This window comes from Pavona decussata, unplaced genomic scaffold, assembly GCF_977016875.1.
Source record: "Pavona decussata unplaced genomic scaffold, jaPavDecu1.1 SCAFFOLD_100, whole genome shotgun sequence".
NCBI lineage: Eukaryota > Metazoa > Cnidaria > Anthozoa > Scleractinia > Agariciidae > Pavona > Pavona decussata.
The window spans coordinates 1180185-1200058 of NW_028145515.1; the positions used below are offsets into that span (position 1 = coordinate 1180185).

The 19874-nt window shown below is 39.1% G+C and overlaps 2 protein-coding genes across 2 annotated transcripts in view; one reads left to right on the plus strand and one right to left on the minus strand.

Moving 5' to 3' along the window:
- The first annotated feature begins 8250 nt into the window (after window positions 1-8250).
- The window catches only part of LOC146472234 (low-density lipoprotein receptor-related protein 1-like), a 93181-nt gene continuing 81557 nt past the window's right edge, over window positions 8251-19874 (plus strand). Inside the window, exons 1-8 of the mRNA XM_085119633.1 lie at window positions 8251-8288; window positions 8361-8447; window positions 12423-12536; window positions 13833-13952; window positions 15013-15135; window positions 16036-16161; window positions 16825-16938; window positions 19333-19452. Coding sequence (XP_084975759.1) covers window positions 8366-8447; window positions 12423-12536; window positions 13833-13952; window positions 15013-15135; window positions 16036-16161; window positions 16825-16938; window positions 19333-19452 — 799 coding nt within the window. The 5' untranslated portion in view covers window positions 8251-8288; window positions 8361-8365. The remainder of the gene's footprint in view (window positions 8289-8360; window positions 8448-12422; window positions 12537-13832; window positions 13953-15012; window positions 15136-16035; window positions 16162-16824; window positions 16939-19332; window positions 19453-19874) is intronic.
- LOC146472235 (uncharacterized) lies at window positions 18207-19266 on the minus strand. The gene is made up of 4 exons (XM_085119519.1): window positions 19204-19266; window positions 18781-18951; window positions 18623-18697; window positions 18207-18574 (listed from the first exon to the last, which is right to left on the minus strand). Exons 1-4 carry the CDS (start codon window positions 19264-19266, stop codon window positions 18224-18226), a joined length of 660 nt encoding a protein of 219 aa, XP_084975645.1. The 3' UTR covers window positions 18207-18223.

Genomic DNA, 19874 nt, shown 5'->3' on the forward strand with positions numbered 1-19874 from the left:
CAAGTCATAACTTTTAATCGATTTACCGCGAATTTACAGAATATTTCAATCTGGCCACTTGATATTCGCCGTCTGTCTGCTGAATTCTTGACGCCAGCTAATACTGATAATCTACTCGAAATCCATCCAGTTGTTTCCAGTGAATCTATTTATAATAAGGAGTCATTTAACGCATACAGGGAACAATCTTGCTAATCAATCAACTTTTATTTCAGTGAGAATACAGCTATTTCAATTAACGTTGTCAGATATGAAAGCCTCAAGCTTACCCAACAACACCGAAAGTTAGTATAGGTAGCTTTAAACCTTCACAATTAAGTTATAATTTCACAAAATTACAACCGAATTAGGAAGGTTTAAAGCTTCCTGCACTACCATTCGGTGTTTTTCGGGTAAGCTCGAGGCTTTAATGTTTAATATCCGACAACGTAAATTGGAATAACTGTACACGATAAAATGCGCACAGCTCAGCTGAACTAAAGCAAATCACGGGCCAAACCGGATATGGCCATCTCAAGGGTTATCGATCATTTTAATCTGTACAACCGTGGGAATCCGAGACAGGCGACATAACGCTACTGATACTGCTAAATGATCAATACTATCCTCAATACCTTTTGTGGAAAGTCTAGTTTACGCCGCCAGGACAAGATCAGTAAGGCCGCGTCTACTTGGAAGAGTCAGCAAACCGAAGTCTGTACATACTTTTGAGCACTCGCTTGGCTAAAGCGTAGAGGTACCAAGACTGAATAACATCTTCGAGTTTTCTTTACTTGACTTGATCAGTAAACTGTAAGTTATAACTTCTCTTCAATACTATTTCATCACCGACTCAACAAACTCCATCTATATTCAACTAGCAACTCAACTTAACACTATCAACTCCACTGACAATTTAACTGACTACAAGCTCAACTGTTTTTTAGACACACAAATAATCGCAAACCCACAAGACCGCACATTAAAATAACAGGTATCCAATAAAAAACCTGGAAAGAACGACAGTTTAATAGAGAGAGATGGAACCGTATTTAAGGCAAACGGCAAACGTTAGATTCGCGTTTATGATTTCCTGAAAAAACAAAAAAATGATTACATAGGTGAAAATAGTGCAAAACAATTCTGCCCTCTCATGCTAACGCAAAACTACTCAACTGAAAACAGCGAGCGGTAAATGCAGGATAAACGTGGTCACGTGATTTGTTTCTGTCGTTTGTCGTAAACTAAGGGCGATTTAGAACTGAACGGCTAGTTCAATCACTTTGCAAAAGGAATGGTCCAATTTGAATAACAGTTTATATGACAGTACACTTTTTTAAACTGATTCAAAATGGCGCACACTGCGCGCTCTCAGAATGTGCCATTTTAAAGAATTCGAAGAATCAGTCCTTCAAATTGGTACACTCCATCTACGGACCGGCTGAAAAGTTTTGACAAGTGGAAAGCGCACTATGTTCTTGTGGTGTCAAGTTCCAGGACTACATGAATACTAGCACAGGCCGCAACTTGACAGTCGTCTGTATGCTGCATTCTTGATCGTTAGATGATATCTCATGGTAGTTCATTCGATCTGATATTAATCAATGTGGACTGTGTTAAATTTAGAAGTAATTTAACATGGCAGTGCCTACTCCCCTTCCCCCTCCTCCCCCCTCCCGCCCCGTTAATTACAGGGCATTACTGGTTTTTGAAAACAAACCGGTAAATTCCCCATGGCGGTGATAACGAGCTGTTCAAATGTCCCAATGTACAGAATAACTGAATAAGATGATGTATTGGTTTCCCAGGGGCAGATATTTGATTCAGGGGGAAGTCAAAACATGTAAACTTATACCCGTTTTGACTTCCTCATGACTTAACTTTTTGCCCCTGGGTCTCCGAGGATAGGCCTTAAACCGGATAGTTAATTCAGGCCAAACTAAGTCCCAGCTAAGTCTCATTTTTCAGTATTGTGACAGTGAGCGTTCGTTCTGGGGATCTATTCCCAAGATGATTGTCGTCCTTGGCCGTAGTTTATCGTCTTTGACGATCACTTCTTCGAATTCTTTTCGGGTAATGGAACAGAGCTGCGAGGACAAGTGGGAAGGTGCCCATGGAGAATCCCACCAGGCAGCTGCAAGTTCAAGTTCAAGTTTATTTTTTTGCCACTATAAATAAAATTACAAGTGTAATAACGATAAATTAAAGGTGGCAAGGATCGAAGCCCATGAGAAACCACAAGGCTTTCAAATTTTGGGCTGCCTCTGTCATATACCATTCATAGTTTAACAGTAAAATAATGACAAAATCAATGGCAGAGTAGAAATAGAACTGAGCTAAGAGCAAACTTCGCTAAGAAATTTCTACTGCTCTGCAGAGAGTTAGCGGGATAACTGTTATTGACCAAGTAAAGAAAGAACTTCGTACGCGCCTGCATTAAGGGCAGTTCCAGTGCGAACATATCATTCATAGGAAGTAACAGTGCGGTGAGGTGAAAATCACGAAGCCGTCGAACGCCCGCGGGTTCTTATGCCGGAACTCCACCGAGAAGTAAAATGTCCTGCTAAACCCGGGAGGGGGAGATGATCAATACTGTTGGAATATACTGATCCATAATAATCAATCTTGTCTATCAATTGGTCAATGAAACTCAATAAAAGGTGGAAAGGTCAACTGAGCAGACCAGAGTAAACTGCGTACGGAGCCGATATGAGTAGGTATAAGTTTATCAGCACGCACACTATCCAAAACGGGCGACATAGTTCTGCTGATACTATTAGAGCGGTTTTCTTTAGAGCGCCGTAAAATCAAAACCAAATCAATATTACTCTGACCAATCATCACAGACGCAGCAGGACAATATACCTACAAATCACAACTCGAAGCAAATTCGTGTAACTGGCCGCGCCAAGCGCTGGAAAATGCGTACGAGCAAGTCACGATTGGTTTACACTGATATAAGTTTTGCGCCTCACTGGTTGAGAGAGTGGCGCGAGTTCTGTTAACCAATCACAGAACGTACTGAAGTAAGACTAAAGCAAACACAAAATTCTTTTTGACGCTATTGAAAACTGCTCCGTAAAGCATTGATACTAAGAATAAGACATTAGACATTCAAATGCATTTGGTACCCAACAATATATAATGTCACCCTGGCGCAACAAGATCGTTAGGTTAGCAAACTAGAAATGCAAACTTAAAACTTAGACCGGGGAGAATGCCAAGATAACTAGTTTACATTAACTTTTATTCAGTCAAAATTTGGCGACCTCCCAAGAATTTTGTGCATGACGGAAGTTGCAGTTTTCATGCCGCGACGCGGAGCGATGCGGCGACGGTGTTATGTGGTAAAGTTTTAAAACTACAGGCAGCCCCCAGGAGGCAATAAAAAGTGTAGCCCAGCCCCCCTCGTTTTCGTCCCCTCGCCCTCTCCTTCGCGCTTCTCTCTAGGAGCCTGGAACAGGCTATAAAAAGTGGTGCCATTTTTGCTCAAAAGTTTTCTTGAATTTTGCATCCAAAAATGGTCACGTGACTTAATTTACATAAGTTGTGTATGTCAATATGTTGACATTTGTAAGCATATTAAGCTGCCAAAGTCTTACGACGTTACGGCTAAAACTTCAGAAGATTGACCACCCCCTTGCTTTTTTGAGTAAATAACTAGAGACCCATGCCTTAATTTTCTTGAGTACAGAGTAAGTGAGCGTCGAAAAAATTCCTGTTACGCTTAATAAACGGACCAAACGTGAATTTTTTTGCAAATAATTGAGCTTCAATTTGGAAACAATATACCATACATTGTTATGCATTTTAAAACTTTTAATAATTATTTTTGCTTAATTATCGTTTTAAAAATTCTTAGGTGCCCCAAATTTTCTTTTTGGATTCCCAATAGCCTCTGACGAAGATCTGCTTTTCCTTCTAGCGATAAGCGGCTCAAAAATACCTCTTTATTAGGGGACACCGTCCTTACGGCACCACGTCAACCTCTTTTTCACCCATTAAATATTATAGATGAATTCGGTGCCCTAACAATTTGAACTTGTATGTATTGCTACCATAATGAATTGTTGACATGGTATGGGCGGCCGTTATCACCAAAAATACATGAATTTCAAACGGTACAGGCAAGAAAGAGATGGTTCAAGTGTCCATTGCAAAATAGCACAGACAGTGAAAAGTGGCACCGCCAAAGTACAAACTGTTCAATTTTCTATACTCGAATAGAAAAGTGTGAAACGAAACGGTCTAGCCAAAACACAAACACACTAGCAAATTATATCGAAGTGGAGCATGAAATAGTTAAACAGTCGAGTCCTTTTAGCGCATTAATTAGACTCAAGGCAGACAACTTGAACTCTGACAAATATTTTACAAGATCCACTGAGTCTGTAGTACCAATGTCAATAATTCAGTGACAATATCATTTTCCGGCAGGGCCCAAGACTTTTGAATGATCTTGACAAGTCTAAGTGTTAAATTAATCCAGCCCAAAACAGAACTGAGAAGCGATTCAAACCTGAGTCTTTACTAAAAACATTTAATTAAAACAGTAAACACCCGCATATAAGAAAACATGATTTCGGAGGTCAGGCCGATCGGGTTCTCATTTAACGGGTGCTCAGTGACAAATCTGCCTCAAAGTGTTTTTAAAATGTTGTTAATTGTTGTAACCCTGAGGAGACTGCAGGACACTGAAACATTAAGTATACAAATCCAAACTGTACAAAACTTGATGCAGTAATGAAATTCTGTACTGTACTCAATTTTTTTATGTACTTACAGTAGAAAAATCAATTACAGTAGAGACATCAGTACAGTACATGTACTCAATACAAAAATACGACCTCTTGACAGCTGATAGAGTCATGACTGCCAACATAAAATCACTTCTTTTTTATGTAATTATGACACCTTTTCCATTTTTTAAGAACATGCTGAATTTTTCAGGCTGATCTTGTTCTTATAAAAATGGGGCTTAATTGGCCAAATTTCAGCCAGGTGTTCTTAAAGTGCCTATGAAGCGAAAATTGCTTTTGTGTAGTTATAAAATTTGCACTTTAACATATACGATTCCGAAGTTTTAGAGTACTGGGGTAAAACTTGTAGATTTTACAAACGCTCAAAGTTGGGCTATTTTGCTTTCAAAAATGGTCAGAGGACTGGGTCGAGTTTTATGCTGAATTCCAAGTTGTGACGTCACGTTGGTGCCAAAAGTTTGTTTACTTTCATTCCGTTCTTGCCGCCGAAAAGGATTGTTGAAAGAGAAAAGCATGTCTAGCGATTCTGTGAACGATCGATTCGATCTGGCAATTGCAACTCTCTTTGTTACGGATGCCAGCAACGCAATATCGCCCTCGCTGTCGCTTATCTTTCTTCTCTTCCGCCATGATGAATTGCAATTCTTGGCACCAACGTGACGTCAGCGGTTATTGTCACCTGGCATTCCATAGGGGTTCATATATATGAACAGTCAACGGCGAACTCAAACTCCTTTCAAAATCGCTCAAAAAACCGCTTTTGAGGTGAAAGGACGACTATATACCACAGATAAGGTAATTCAACGTTTATTTATCATTGATTTGTATACATAGTTAGCGATACATCGCTATAGGTGAAGCAAACGGTAAATCCAGTGCATTTACTATATAATAACAATCGGCTACACAGACACATTGTGTGGGCCCCCTATGGGCATTCTGGCCGCGCGATTCGAATACCATTTTTGAAGGCAAAATAGCCCAACTTTGAGCGCTCACAAAATCGGCAATTTTTACCCCAGCAATCTCAAACTTTGAAATCCCGTGTTTGAAAGGGTAAATTTTATAACTACCTAAAGACAATTTTCGCTTCATAGGCACTTTAATCTATGTGTTCTTATATGCGGGTGTTTACTGTATCGCCCCTAAATCATGCACCGTGTCACATGTTAATAAGTAGACTGCAAGCAGTCCCTTTCTGGATAGTCGAGGTCGCGCGGAATAGCCGAGCGCGAAAAAACTGGAGCGAACGAGCGGAGGGGGGGCTTGGGGAGAGGCGGGAAAAAGGGGAAAGGAAAAGGAAAGGAATTTTCCTTCTCTCCCCAGTCTCTTCTCGTTTATTTCTCCTCGCACCAGTCTCGCTGCGCTCGACTGACCAGAAAGGGACTGCTTGCAGTCTAGTTAATAAGTTACTTTTCTACAGCCCAAGCATAACTGTGTGTGTCATTTAAAAAACCAAAACCAAGTCTTGTTATATAAAGTACCACCCCAGTATACTAAATCGGCCTGTGAGTGCCTTTAGCCGGCATAGATGGACTGGATTCGAATGGATTGCTACTTGAAGGGTTCTTGTAAAGTTTTGGCCAACCGTTTTTCAAGTTCTCTTGTGCACTTTTCGTTTCCAAAATTCGTTAGGGCAGATCGCAAGTTGTTCCTTTCAAGAATTCAGTTGATTTCTTTGACACGGTCATACGGTAATCTAGAACTGTCTGATTGTTTTGGGACTAAGTGATGCACCATTTCCAAAACAGGGCAATCTCGCCCTCAGAGTCCCCAAACTCTTTGACCAGCGGTTGGTCGTTATGAGAGACTCTGGCGAACTGGAATTTTAATTTTTTTGATTGGCTACATTGTTTTTCTGCAGAAATCCCGTGGTAATAAAGTTCCAGTACCCCAGAGTCTCTCCTGGCGACCATCCACTGTTCAAAGAGCCTGAAGACTCTGCGAGAGCACGCAGTCCGGTAATGGCCTATACGTTTTTACTTTAGTGACAACAAAGGTTACAAATCAGAGATAATTCGCTCCTAGCTATAGAGCAATAGAGCAATACAGCTAACTACAACAACAGTTAAGACTAGTACACACCATGCACTTGTTTCCGTCTAGCCTTCTAGCTCAGCAGCGGTGATCGAACAAATCCTTAGGTCGTGGCCGTTCGATTTCCGCAGAGGTCGGAGATTTTTTCTTCACCTCATGCGATCTCTCATTTCCTGACCAGGGTTATGGAACGCCTAGTGGCTATTTCATGGGTTCACTTTACCACTTTAATATAGATTGCAGAGTTAATTCTCTGATCCATCATAAAGTAGACGTCAACTTACCTTCGTAACAGGCACGTGAAAGATATAGGGCGCGCGTGCGAGAAAGAGCTAGTCATCCTCGGCGACCCTGGGGCAGTTAGTCGAGTAGAAGGGATGCAGGGCGCGCAAGGGAGGGAGACTCCCTCCTCCGCAGGGCCGCTCTTTTTCACGCCCTATATTTTTCATGCGCCTGTTGCGTAGATTAACATCAACTGAGAAAATATAAGAGAATGTATGAGAATTCAATGGGAACACTAAAGGTTTTCATATTAACGGTGAAATATTGCTGGGGAATATTGGCATTTACGTTCGCTTTAAACGTAACGTTACCTCTGTTGTTGTTGTTTTTATGCGTTTTTGCAGGCTCAAAACGGCGAATTTTGTAGAGATTTCGAAAGCTGTTGCGTGGCAGGCTACTCATACACGTTGGGTAAAATCCTTCGCTAAAATTCACCGTTTTGAGCCGTAAGAACGACATAACTCAATAGCTGATGCAAGTTTTTTTTGAACTTCGATACCAATATTTCTCGCAATATTTCACCATAAACAACAGCCTTTAAACAACATCATGATTTCCTGATATGACTTATATTCGGCCGGTGTGGGTAGCCTGTGTCGCAACGGTTTATGGTTCGTCCGGGGCAGAACCCATGCCTTGCCTCCGCCTTGCCCCCGTCATAGCCCGGTCATGCCCCAGCGCACTTTATTTTTGCAGACATCTTTTCACAGATGTCACTTTGATCGTGGCGTACGATGTACAAAGTTGAAGTGTAAAATTACTCCCTAAAATACTCAGAATACTTCATCCTGTAGACGTCATGGACGTGACGGCGTAAGATGTGTCGGATCTGGTTCGAGTGCCGTGTTTTCCCGTAAAAATGTCCACATGGCTCAGATACCGACGCTTGGCTCAAAATGTAAGGAAATGCTTCAAGTAGTAGTCGTTCTTTCAGTGAGTGCGGTTTGTACTTTTGGTAAGAAATTTTATAAAAGAAGGTTCGGACGCGTTTTTAAATAGCTTGAAAGGCTTTCAAATTTCGAGCGGAACAAAAAGAAAACGGAATTTATGTACCTGATATACCACGTGAAGTCGATTGGGAAGATAAACGAATCAATCGGAATTCCTACTTTTGTAATGACTGGATAAGCTTCAAATGATATTTGCATATTGGATTAATTCCACGCGCCACACTGCCGTGAGAGCGAGGTCATGCAGTTGTTCGAAGCATCAAGGTTAACTTGAGTGAGAGTAAGTTTTTTATCCTACTCCAGACTGTAAAATGTCGTCATAACTCGCTCTTCGCAATACTTTAATTCATAGAAGGCATGGAATTTTCCAAGTGTGTGGTTTATGGAGTCACTTTGCTGGTTATGTTCAGTTGTTTAGCTGGAGCGCAACTTGCAAGCGGTAAGTACTTAGCCATAAATCTTATAGTATTACAGCAGCGTAAAGAAAGCTAAACTTAACTTCTTGCTGTTGCACTCTTTCATCATATATTGGTATCCGAACCTGTTTTCCTTTGCTTTCGTGGGGCCATAAGACTATAAGCTTTATGTAAGCTTAATTAAAAGAGTAAACGAGCAGTTGGTGTTATTTCAATCGTCAGCTTGTTAGCTTATGTGTATCGAAATGAATCCTCTCAAAATTCAGGTGTGTGACAAAAATCTCCACGATCATCGATCAATAGCTGTAATTTGAGATTGGGAGAAACACGGTTTAGGCGCAATTTTCAACTTGACTTGGCCGCTGGTAAGAAGCTTGTCCAAGAAAACTGTACAACTCTGCACGTGCTTCGACTGTTTGTACGCCGTCGTTTTCAAACAAACATAACAGGGAGAGCAATAGGCTATTGTCCTCCAAAGGTGTGTGAAAATCGGATTTTATGGGTTACAATTGCATTTATTCACAACAATTTTGGAACCATTGATCAAAACTGTATTCACAACGCGAAAGCCAGTGAAATATACAAATATGGGTCTTGCTTTGGTTAATTCTTGAGTGTGCACATTAACATTCTTTCAAGCGTGATAATTCGCCGATTGATCGTAGCTAGACAGATCTGATATTGTTTAACATAACACTTTTGCATGCAATACTGACTTGTAATAAAACGCTATTTTTAAATGCGAATGATCAATGAAAGCCTTTTGAAAGGCTTCGACCTTAACATGTATGTAGCGTTACTAGTACTTTTCATAAGCTTAGTTTTTTGCATCGAAGAATTTAAGCTTCGCTCTGTTCTCTCGTAATCTTGGAATTTAAATAGCACACACACACACACAAAGAAAAGAAAAAGTAAAGGACGAAAGTAATTCAATCGTCAATTTGAGTGGTCTGTTTACTAAAATTAACCCTACCACACGAAAAGGTTAGGTTTTGTACTCTTTGGTCATTTCTGTTGAAAGGAAAGGTTTATTTGGGATCGATTCAGTTGCACAGATAAATTGATTCAAGAATCATAAAAGAAAAGATATAGCTGAAGCTGTTTGAAAGTCTTGTCAGTACGAAGCTGTGAAGCTGTTATGTTTATTTCAAGCAAAACTAAAGTGGAAAAATTATTATTATTATTATTATTATTGTTATTATTATTATTATTACTATTATTGTTATTCTTATTAAAATGATTGTTATTTCAGATACTTTGTTATGTACCTTATGTTATATTGATACAATATAACTTAATTATTACAAAACTGTTGTTTGTGAAAAAGTGGTACATTAGTTATTTTCAATTGTTGGGTGTCAAATATATTGCTGATTCATTGTGGAAACATTTTTTTCATATTTGAATATAATTAATGTTATATAAATGTAAATGTTCACATTGTGATCTAGCTAGCTTTGTGATGAATAGAGAATATTTTATTAGGGTTCTCATTAATTGCCGGCAGCAGACAGAAAAAAAATGGGCTGCTTTAGATTTAGCCTGCAAACGCAGACATATTTCCGGCTGTCGCTTCTCTCCGCCGAAAAATAACGGCGGATAGAAGTGACAGCCGGAAATACGTCTGCGTTTGCAGGCTACTTTAGATTTTAAACTGTCTACTTTTTGGTGAAAAGGCTAATCTGCATAATACTTTGACTTACCTAAAATTTATGACTGGTTATGTGCATATAAGCTAACCTTAAATCTAAGTATAAATCTAATATTTAATTTTTCAACCTTGACCGAAATTCAACCTTGATAAAAATTAAACTATAACCACCTTCCTCCTTTAACTTTAGCAGGTTAATGCTTCGATTACTCTTTTAACGTCAAATATCTTCATTGGATTAATCATCTATCTTGGCATCACCATATTGGGTCCATAGGTGCCTATTGTACCCAAAATAGCGCAGGTTAATTTCTTTACAAAAATTATGCGTACCGTACCACTTTTTAACAGGTCCATTCCATTTCTCTACCTGTTGTGTAAATGGCCCTTTATTCACTAAGTTTGACCTTTAATTTGTTTTGGACATAGACATTGCCCTGAAGTTTTTCACTTTGTTGCCCTCTGTTTGCAGTAAAACCCATAATAACGGGCAAGTTTTCTATTTTTATCACAAAATAAAAAGCCCCAAGTACTTCATGATCAGTTACATTTAACTTTTACAATATATCAGTACATGTGTACTTTACATGATGTTGTTCTTTACTATTCTAAGATTATGAACTAAAATGGTCCAGTAAGAAGTGACAGAATTTTCTCAAAGAGTTTATAATAGCAGTAGTGGACTTCTGCAAAATTAATATACCTTTATTTACATTGTATGATGCAATCAAATCCGTGCAATCTAAGTATCTTTTCTTTAGTGATTGCCTTATTACTAATAAAATGATATTTTTGGATACAAATTGTGTTGTAACTTGCTCAATGACATGTTTCTAATGTTTCTTAATATTACATACATGTACATGCTTCGTCTTAGCCACACCAAACTGATATAGATAGAATTTGCTTGAAAAATGTGAAATTTCTGAAAAGCTGTTTGCAGGAGCATATTTTTGGTTTTGTAGGTCATTCATCATTGACATTATGATATTGTTCCCATAAAACGCAGAACACTTTTATTTTATTTTTTTATTTATAAACTTCGCCAGAGGAGAAAAAACAACATGAAGAACCTCTGACAGGAGAGAACTCACAGAACGATAAATTCCAATAACGAGACTCCTTGCATAAATGAAATTACAGCATAATAATTAAGTATTGACAACTAATTAACAAGGTACTTGATTAATATATCCTATGGCTTATGTTTATAAAGAAGCAATAGTACGATCTAGTCTTCCAAGACTGACCATGTGGTATTTTAATTACATTTGTTATTAGTATAATGAATTATAACCCTTTGCAGGTAGGGTTAATGTGGTGCCAAGTTTGTGTGTTTATAGAGAATCAGTGATTTACAAACACCTGGTATACTGTGTAATTATATTGTTATTCTTATGCATTTTGAGTTGTTTGCTATAAATTATACCCTTCTTGCTACAAAATATAATTATTTTTTTTATGTGAGAAGTTATTAAAACTAAAAACTGTTTGAGATGTTATTAATTTGAACAAGTAACGATCACTATAGGGAGTCATCTCAAATTGTTATCTTTATTAATTGCTTTGAAGTTAACATTGTATAAACTATTTTATCATGTGAGTAATCTACAAAGATATTTAATTAGGTGTTAGGTTTGTGCGTAAAATTGTTGCCTTAAATTAACAATTTTCATCAGGTGTTTTTGGGAATGTGCATTAAAAATGGAATTTCTAATATTATTGCTTGAGATCATGTTTTTCTCATTTACCCTCTAGTGTCATAGGCCCTGTTCAAACATTACTGAGGCAGAAATTATTTTCTGCTTTGTCAAATTCAGTTAAATATTTACAACAACTACAGTACATAATTAAGTTTGGTAGGAGTTCAAGGTGTAATTAAAATTAACTGCTGAATTTTGTGCAGCATGTTCAACTAATCATTTCATTTGTTTGATAGAAATCTAGTGAAAATTTGCAAGTTAAATTTCTACCATATACATGTAAAAGTCAAATACAAACCTATTTAGCCTTGGGTGATGCAATATACTCTGGTTGCTTTTAACATTCTAAACTTTTGTAATATTATGGCAAACACCAAGCTGAACTTTGTGAAAATAATATATTATGTCCAACACTGTTTCCTCTGAGGTATACAGAATTGAATGATGACAGTTTCACACAGCTGTTTTCTTGAATCTCATCCAAAATACGCTTTTGGGTTAATTTGGCCACCATAAAGAAATTATTTCCAGTGCTGATGTTTGAAACGTTAGCCCTTCATCAGAGCAAAGGACTGTACTCATCTGAATGATCATAACTGATATTAAGGCAATCTCAACTAATCATCATTCCTCTCTGTTTTCAGAAAATAGCTGTAAGCCATTCCACTTCCGCTGTGCTGATGGGACCTGTATTCATAAATCATGGAAGTGTGATAGAGATCCTGACTGCCCTGATGGCAGTGACGAGGCTGACTGTGGTAAGTCAATGATTAATAATAATAAAAATAAAAACGGAAGGTTTTTAAACAAAACATTTTACATTGATCATAATGAAGTCTCAATTGATGCTTTTTATAGTCCTTTCACATAAAAACCCTAATCTGAAAATGCTCTCTTAAAAAGAAAAGATCTTAATCTTGATTTAAAACAGTCTAGGTGGAACACTGTTTAATGATATGTGGTAAATCGTTCCAAAGGCTTGGTGTGATGACTGAGAAAGATCTGTTGCCAAAAGAAGCCATTTTAGTCTTTGGGATAGACAACAAATTTGAACTACTTGACCTTAGTAGATGATGAGCGTGTAATGAAAATAGAGCTCTTACAAATAGACTGGAGCGAAGCTGTGGAGAACTTTGTGAGTGACCAAGAGAAGTTTAAAAATTATTTTATCTTTAATAGGAAACTAATGGACATTCTTTATATTGGAGTGATGTACTGGGATAACTTTTTAGCTCTAACAGTTAGCCTTGCAGCAGTGTTTTTGAGTAGTTTATATAAATTTGCTTTGTTATACTGTTGAGTTAATCACACAGTAGATGGTTTTCAGTTGTTTGGATGGACTATGATATTAGTTGAGTGAGCAGAGTATGATCTCTTTGCTTGAACAACATGTTCCCTTTTAAACTCTAGGGAAACTCCCTGTGGAGGGTATCTATAGCTAATTTTATAAAGAAAAATAAACGGAGAAGACTGTTTGTGTTAGTTAATTTAATAGAGATTCCGTTGACAGGATTGTATAAACTTAATTGTGTTGACTTTGATTTGTCCAATGTAAGTTAGCTTTATTACCAAAAGAAAATTTTAAAGTCTTAATTTACAACATAATATACTAATACAAAAATAGTTAAATTTACTCAGTATAACTAAAAGGCTAATCGAGCTGCGTAAAGAGAGCCTCTGACTGTGGAAGTTACTGAAATTCCCATTAGAGAACTGGTCATAACAAGTTTGTTTGAAGAGGACACACCTTGTCTGGGGTAGGGGGGTTATCGAAGACACCACCCATCTCGTCAACATTACCAACAAAATTTTATTGGCTTTAAAATTAGAGTTGACACCGAAATATTCAGCTAACAAGAGTCAGTATTGCTATTGCTGCTGGAAAGAAGGGTGGCTATGCCATAAAGACACCATCGTTTGATGTTGAGGAAGGGATGTGCAGGCAGAGGCCACCATCTATTTTTGGGTTTGGTGGGTCCTGTTCGAGTATAGTAGTTTTCACTGATGACTTCCCTTATTTTATTTATTTGTTTATTTCTTAATTTATTTTTCAGGTCATGTAAGTTGTTCATCACTGGACTTTACTTGCAACGACATGCGGTGTATACCTTTAATCTGGCGGTGTGATGGTGACATAGATTGCCATCCTGCCGGAGAGGATGAATGGGACTGTCGTAAGTAGTTTTATAATAATAATAATAATAATAACAACAACAACAACAACAACAACAACAACAACAACAACAACAACAACGACAACAACAACAACAACAACAACAACAACAACAATAATAATAATAATAATAATAATAATACCTTGTTTATTTATTATCTTTGGCGATAAGAATTAACAAACAACGGTAATATTACAGCAAGAAGGAAATTCAAAACATGACGTATATATACAATCAAAATATGTCAAGTTAATTAAGTTAAGTTAAGTTAGGCTAAGTTCAGCACCTTTAGGAATAAATGATTGTTTGTACCTGGTAGTGCATGATACTGGTATTCTGAGGTGCCCTGGGTTCATCTTACAAGATCTTAGGTTTTGGCCATGATCCACAGCCTTGTCTATAGTTACAATGTACATTTATGTACTAGCAATTCTACTACTGAACTTCAGGCCCCAGTTCTTCAGAGAACAGATAACTTTATTGACTGGATAGGCCTTGTATCGACTAAATTAATCAATTATCCTGAGTGGATAAGTGGATAAAAATTTGTTGCACAAAGCTTGGATAGTGTTGTGGATTATAAACTAGCTATTCACTGTTTGAACAGTTCATTGCCATGCTGAATAATTATGGGAGCACTTGTGTGTATGATTACCATCCATACAGAATTTTGGTCAACAAACACCGCAAAAAATGGAACCAAGTAAAGGGGTAAAAATGTCGAATTTCAATGCAATGTCAGAGGAGGCAGAAGAAAATTTTGATGTTATTAGAGTCAGCCAATTTTTCAATATCCTGATGAAAAGAATTAAATCAAAATCTGGGAAGAAATAACAGTGTGAGTAAATTCAGTTGGCTTCTGCAAAGTGATTGAGTTAAGGAGTAGTTCTGTAGTCAAATAAAATTAAAAAAATAGTACATGTGCCTAAGAACACTCTTTTGGCACACTGTCCCAACTCCTGTTGTTGGTTATAATATTATTGCAGGTATTAAAACTATTAAATATGAATTTTTTTTTTAACAATACATTAATTTTATGTTAACTTCCTTTATGTTACAGCCAAGCCTTTGACATGCCTGAGTACGCAGTTCCAGTGTACTGATAAATCACGTTGTATTCCAACAAGATGGCAGTGTGATGGAAAACAAGAATGTGATGATGGAAGTGATGAGGCTGACTGTGGTAGGTTACTTTTAAAAAAATGTAATTCAAGCTGTTGTTGCAGAAGGAGCTTTAATAGCCACATTGTTGTGTGGAAGATGAGTACCTAGAATCTCCTGTAGGGGCCTCCACTGGGACAAGCCAGCCCCAAGATACACATAGTGTACATGGCTGGCAATCCCCACAACCCAGCCAGGAGACCTCATGCAATTCTTCTGGGCATGCGTGACACTGAGTTAACAGTGATGATTAAGGAAATAGGGGGTAAGGGACTAAGATGGCAAATGGACCAATGATGAGCCAGAATTCTGTGATCGATTAAATAAGCTTGAGGAATACCAACACGTGCTATTATGTGGAAGCAGTGTTCCCTGTGAGAATGCGCTCCCCAGCTCCCTCACATTTTGCAAATCCAACATGGTGGCTACGATTAACCGAGACTCTGGCACTTGCATGCCCACTGAAAACTCCTGCATTACAGGCTACGTTGGGGGTGGAGATAGAGGGGTACTTCCTGGAGTTTGTGATGGGTGTGTGACTTTTGCTAGTTACCCTTTATTAGGCAGGAGCAGAAGAAAATATGTAAACCCTAATTTAGACCAACTTGCACTGGTTCACCAATTCAGTATCCGAAGCAGTTGAAATGTTATTATGCCTAATAACAGGAAGTCTATAAACCACTTCAGATCCAAATCCCACTATTATTTGGAATTTAAAAATTCCAAGTATGACCTCTAAAAAGAATAAGTCTAATCTAGAGATGTCATTTTGCAGACATATTTGAACTAGAGTATCTGGTGAATTTGGCAAGATGCAAGTGTGGACCTCACATTAACTTGTAGTGTAACCTTACATCTTTTGTTTGTGGCTTTGTGAAAACTACTATTTTATAGACCTTGTTTGTGGTTCATTTTTGCATAGCAAATCACACTTGTGCCAGCCATGATTTCAGTTGTGCCAATGGCAAGGCTTGTATTGACAGGGAGTGGGTTTGCGATAAGGTTGACGACTGTGGGGATATGTCTGATGAAGTTAATTGCTCTTCAAGTAAGTAAAGTACACTTAATGGGCCAGCCTCCATTAAGCAGCCAGAGCCAGTTTTCAATTACTGAAACTGTCATTGGTGTAATACTCCTAATTAAGTTGAACATAACGTGCATTGAGTGGTCACCTGTCCTCTCTGAAATAACCAACCTTGTTCTGCTAAACATACTGCAAAACCTTTAATGATGACTAACATGTGCCATGATGCAGTACAATATATGCATTATGCATGGCAAGGTGAATGGCTGGAATAAACTGGACTCACACTCTCTTAAGCAGCTGCAGCCATCTTTGGCTTCATCTGCTTTTAAATTGTTAATTATTGACAAACCTCAATTTAGCTGTTAATGGCTACTAAGCTGTCACTTGCCATTTCCTGATCTTACACTCAGACCTGACATGTTTAGATTAACCCTGAACTTGGTTATTTTGAATTCCCTGCTCGTGGCTTGTTGTTAAAGGATGTTATAGCCATAACTGAAATATTTAAAGTATAGTTTAATTTCTGTCAAGGATAATGAGAATCTTTTTTGTCACTTATGCTCATGACTAAGTGAATACAGATCATTTTATCTCCAGTTTTTGTCAATCTCACTATATTTATAACTTTTTGCCAGAAATAAAGTGGAAAATATACACCCACTTATAGTTCTCTCTCATGTGCAGGTGCATCTTGTAAGAGCAACCAATTCACTTGTGGAAATGGTTTGTGCATTGGCAGTAGTTGGACTTGTGATGGAGAAGATGACTGTTCAGACGGGACTGATGAACTTAATTGCAGTAAGTTAAGTTTGTAGAAAATGCAATCATCACTAGCACCATCATGTCCATCATCATTGCTGTAATCATCAGTGTCATCAACATTCATCACCACTACCATCATCATTGGAACTGCCATTTGCCATTGTACACCAGCAGCATCACCATTCCTATCACCCTTCAATCATCCCCATCATCACCATGACAACCACCACCAAGCTACCATTTTTGTTCTCCTCGTTTTCATTATCCCTATCTGCGGCATTGTTCTTATTTTCAGTCCCATCATCACTGTCCCCATAGTTATACTCATCCTTATCTCCATCATTCCCGCCCACGTCCCCATCCTTGCTTTGTTGTTATCGTGATCATCATCCTCATCCTTACTCTCCACTCTCCATGCCCATCTACATCCCCATGCCCATTCTCATCATCTTCATCCTCATTCTCATCCTTATCATCCTCATCTTCATCCCCATTCCCATCCTCATTGTTATTCTCATCCTAATCCCCATGATGATCCCCATTCTATCCCCCATCCCCATTCCCCATTCCCATCCCCAGCCCTATACCCATCAACCTCACCCTCTTCTCCAGCTCCATTCCTATCCCCATCCCCATCCTCATCCTATTCCCTATCCCCATAGTCATCCTGTTCTCCAGCCTGATCCCCATTCTCATCCCATTCCCCACACTAATCATCCTCATGTTCTTCTCCAGCCCCATCCTCATCCTCATCCCATTCCCAACACTAATCATCCTCATGCTCTTCTCCAGCCCCGTCCTCATCCTCATCCAATTCCCCATCCTAATCATCCTCATGCTCTTCTCCAGCCTAATCCTCATCTTTATCCCATTCCCCATCCAAACCATCCTCATTCTGTTCTTCAGCCCCATCGTCATCCTCATCCCATTCCCCATCCTAATCTTCCTCATGCTTTTCTCCAGCCCCATCCTCATCCTCATCCTGTTCCCCTTCCCAATCATCCTTATCCTCTTCTCCTTCTCCAGGCCCATCCTCATCCCCATCCTTTTCCCCTTCCCAATCATCATCATCCTCTTCAGCCCCAGACCCATTCCAATCCCCATCCCCATCCTCATCCTATTCTCCATCCCAAGCATCGTCATCCTCTTCTCCAGCCCCATCCCCGTCCTCATTCTAGTCCTCATCCCATTCTCCATCCCAAGCATCCTCATCCTCTTCTCCAGCCCCCCATCCTTATGCTTATCCCAATCCTCAACACCATCCTCATCCTATTCCCCATCCCAATCAGTCCTCCTCTCCAGCCCCAGCCCCATCCTCATTCTATTCCTCATCCCAATCCTCATCCCATTCTCCATCCCAAGCATTGTCATCCTGTTCTCCAGCCCCATCCTCATCCCATTCTCCATCCCAAGCATCATCATCCTCTTTTCCAGCCCCATCTTCATCCTCATCCTCATCCCCATCCTCATCCCATTCCCCATCCCAATCATCCTCATCCTCTTCTCCAGCCCCATCCCCATCCTCATCCCATTCCCCATCCCAATCATCCTCATCCTCTTCTCCAGCCCCATCCCCATCCTCATTCTCGTCCTCATCCCATTCTCCATCCCAAGCATCTTCATCCTCTTCTTCAGCCCCATCCCCATCCTCATCCTTATCCCAATCCTCATCCTATTCCTCACCCTAAGCATCGTCATCTTCTTCTCCAACCCCACCAACCTCATCCTCATCCTCATCCCATTCCCCGTCCCAATCACCCTCATCCTCTTCTCCAGTCCCATCCCCATCCCCATCCTCATCCCATTTAAATGAAAAGAAAAAAGAAAAAAAAAAAAACTTCATTTAACCACGGTAACGTTGATCAAAAATTACAATACATTGCACTTTTGTTCTTCCCAAAAGCCGTGAACAACATCCTCTTCCCCAGCCCCATCCCCGTTAGCTTCAACGTCTTCTCCAGCTCCATTCCCGTTAGCCTCATCCTTTTCTCCAGCCCCATCCTCATCCTTATCCTCATTCTCATAGCCATCCTCATCTTTATCCCCATCCTATTCCCCACCAGTCTCATCCTCATTCTTATCCCCACCCCAACAATTCTTATTCTCATCCTTATTCCCAACTTCATTTCCCTTCCCATCCTCATTCTGAGAATCTCATTCCCATCAGTCCCATCCCCATTTCTATCCCCATCAGTCTTATCTTTATTCCTTAGCTCATTGTCATCATCATCCTCATCCCCATACTCATTCTAATTGTCATCTCCATTCCTATCGTTCATTTCAGATCCAATTTCCATCCACAGCCACACTATCATCCTCATCCCATCCCAGTTCAATTCTTGCCCCTGTACCCATGCCATCCATACCCTTGCCCCTACCTAATAAATGAAATAACTATTAACATTTGCATTATGTCACTTGTTTATGTAGCACATAGTGAGTGTGATGCTGCAACCGAGTTTAGATGTACTGATGGAACATGTATCAACATCAACTGGAAATGTGATGGAGATGATGACTGTACTGACAAGTCTGATGAACAAGACTGCGGTAACCCAAACCTCTTAGATACAAAAATTTTTCCATTTATTTTGTCTATTCTTGTGGTGTCTGACCCTGGTGAAAATCTTTTGAGGATCCTTAAAGATCCTCAAAGATCTTCATGAAGATCTTCAAGGATCCTTATGAAGATCTTTAAGGATCCTTAAACAATCTTGCAAAGATCTTTAAGGATCCTCAAAAATCCTTGCCAAGATCCTTAAGGATCCTCAACTTTCTTGCCAAGATCTTTGAAGATCCTTGAAGATCTTGGCCAAGATCTTTGAGGATCCTCAAAGATCCTTAAGGATCCTTGCAGATCTTGCCAAGATCTTGTCAAGATCTTTAAGGATCCTTTGCAGATCTTGCCAGGATCTTTGAGGATCTGCAAAGATCCTTTGCAGAACTTGCCAAGATCTTTGAGGATCTTCAAT

Excerpts from the sequence above, each read along its gene's own strand:
- LOC146472235 (XM_085119519.1), bottom strand. The coding sequence starts at position 19,266 with ATGGATGGCATGGGTACAGGGGCAAGAATTGAACTGGGATGGGATGAG. Across the intron at positions 18,952-19,203 it reads ATGAGGATGATAGTGTGGCT|GATGGGGATAAAGATGAGGA; the intron begins GTGGATGGAAAT and ends GGTGGGGAATAG. Across the intron at positions 18,698-18,780 it reads GGGAAGAACAAAAGTGCAAT|GATGGGGATGGGGATGGGAC; the intron begins GTATTGTAATTT and ends AAATGGGATGAG.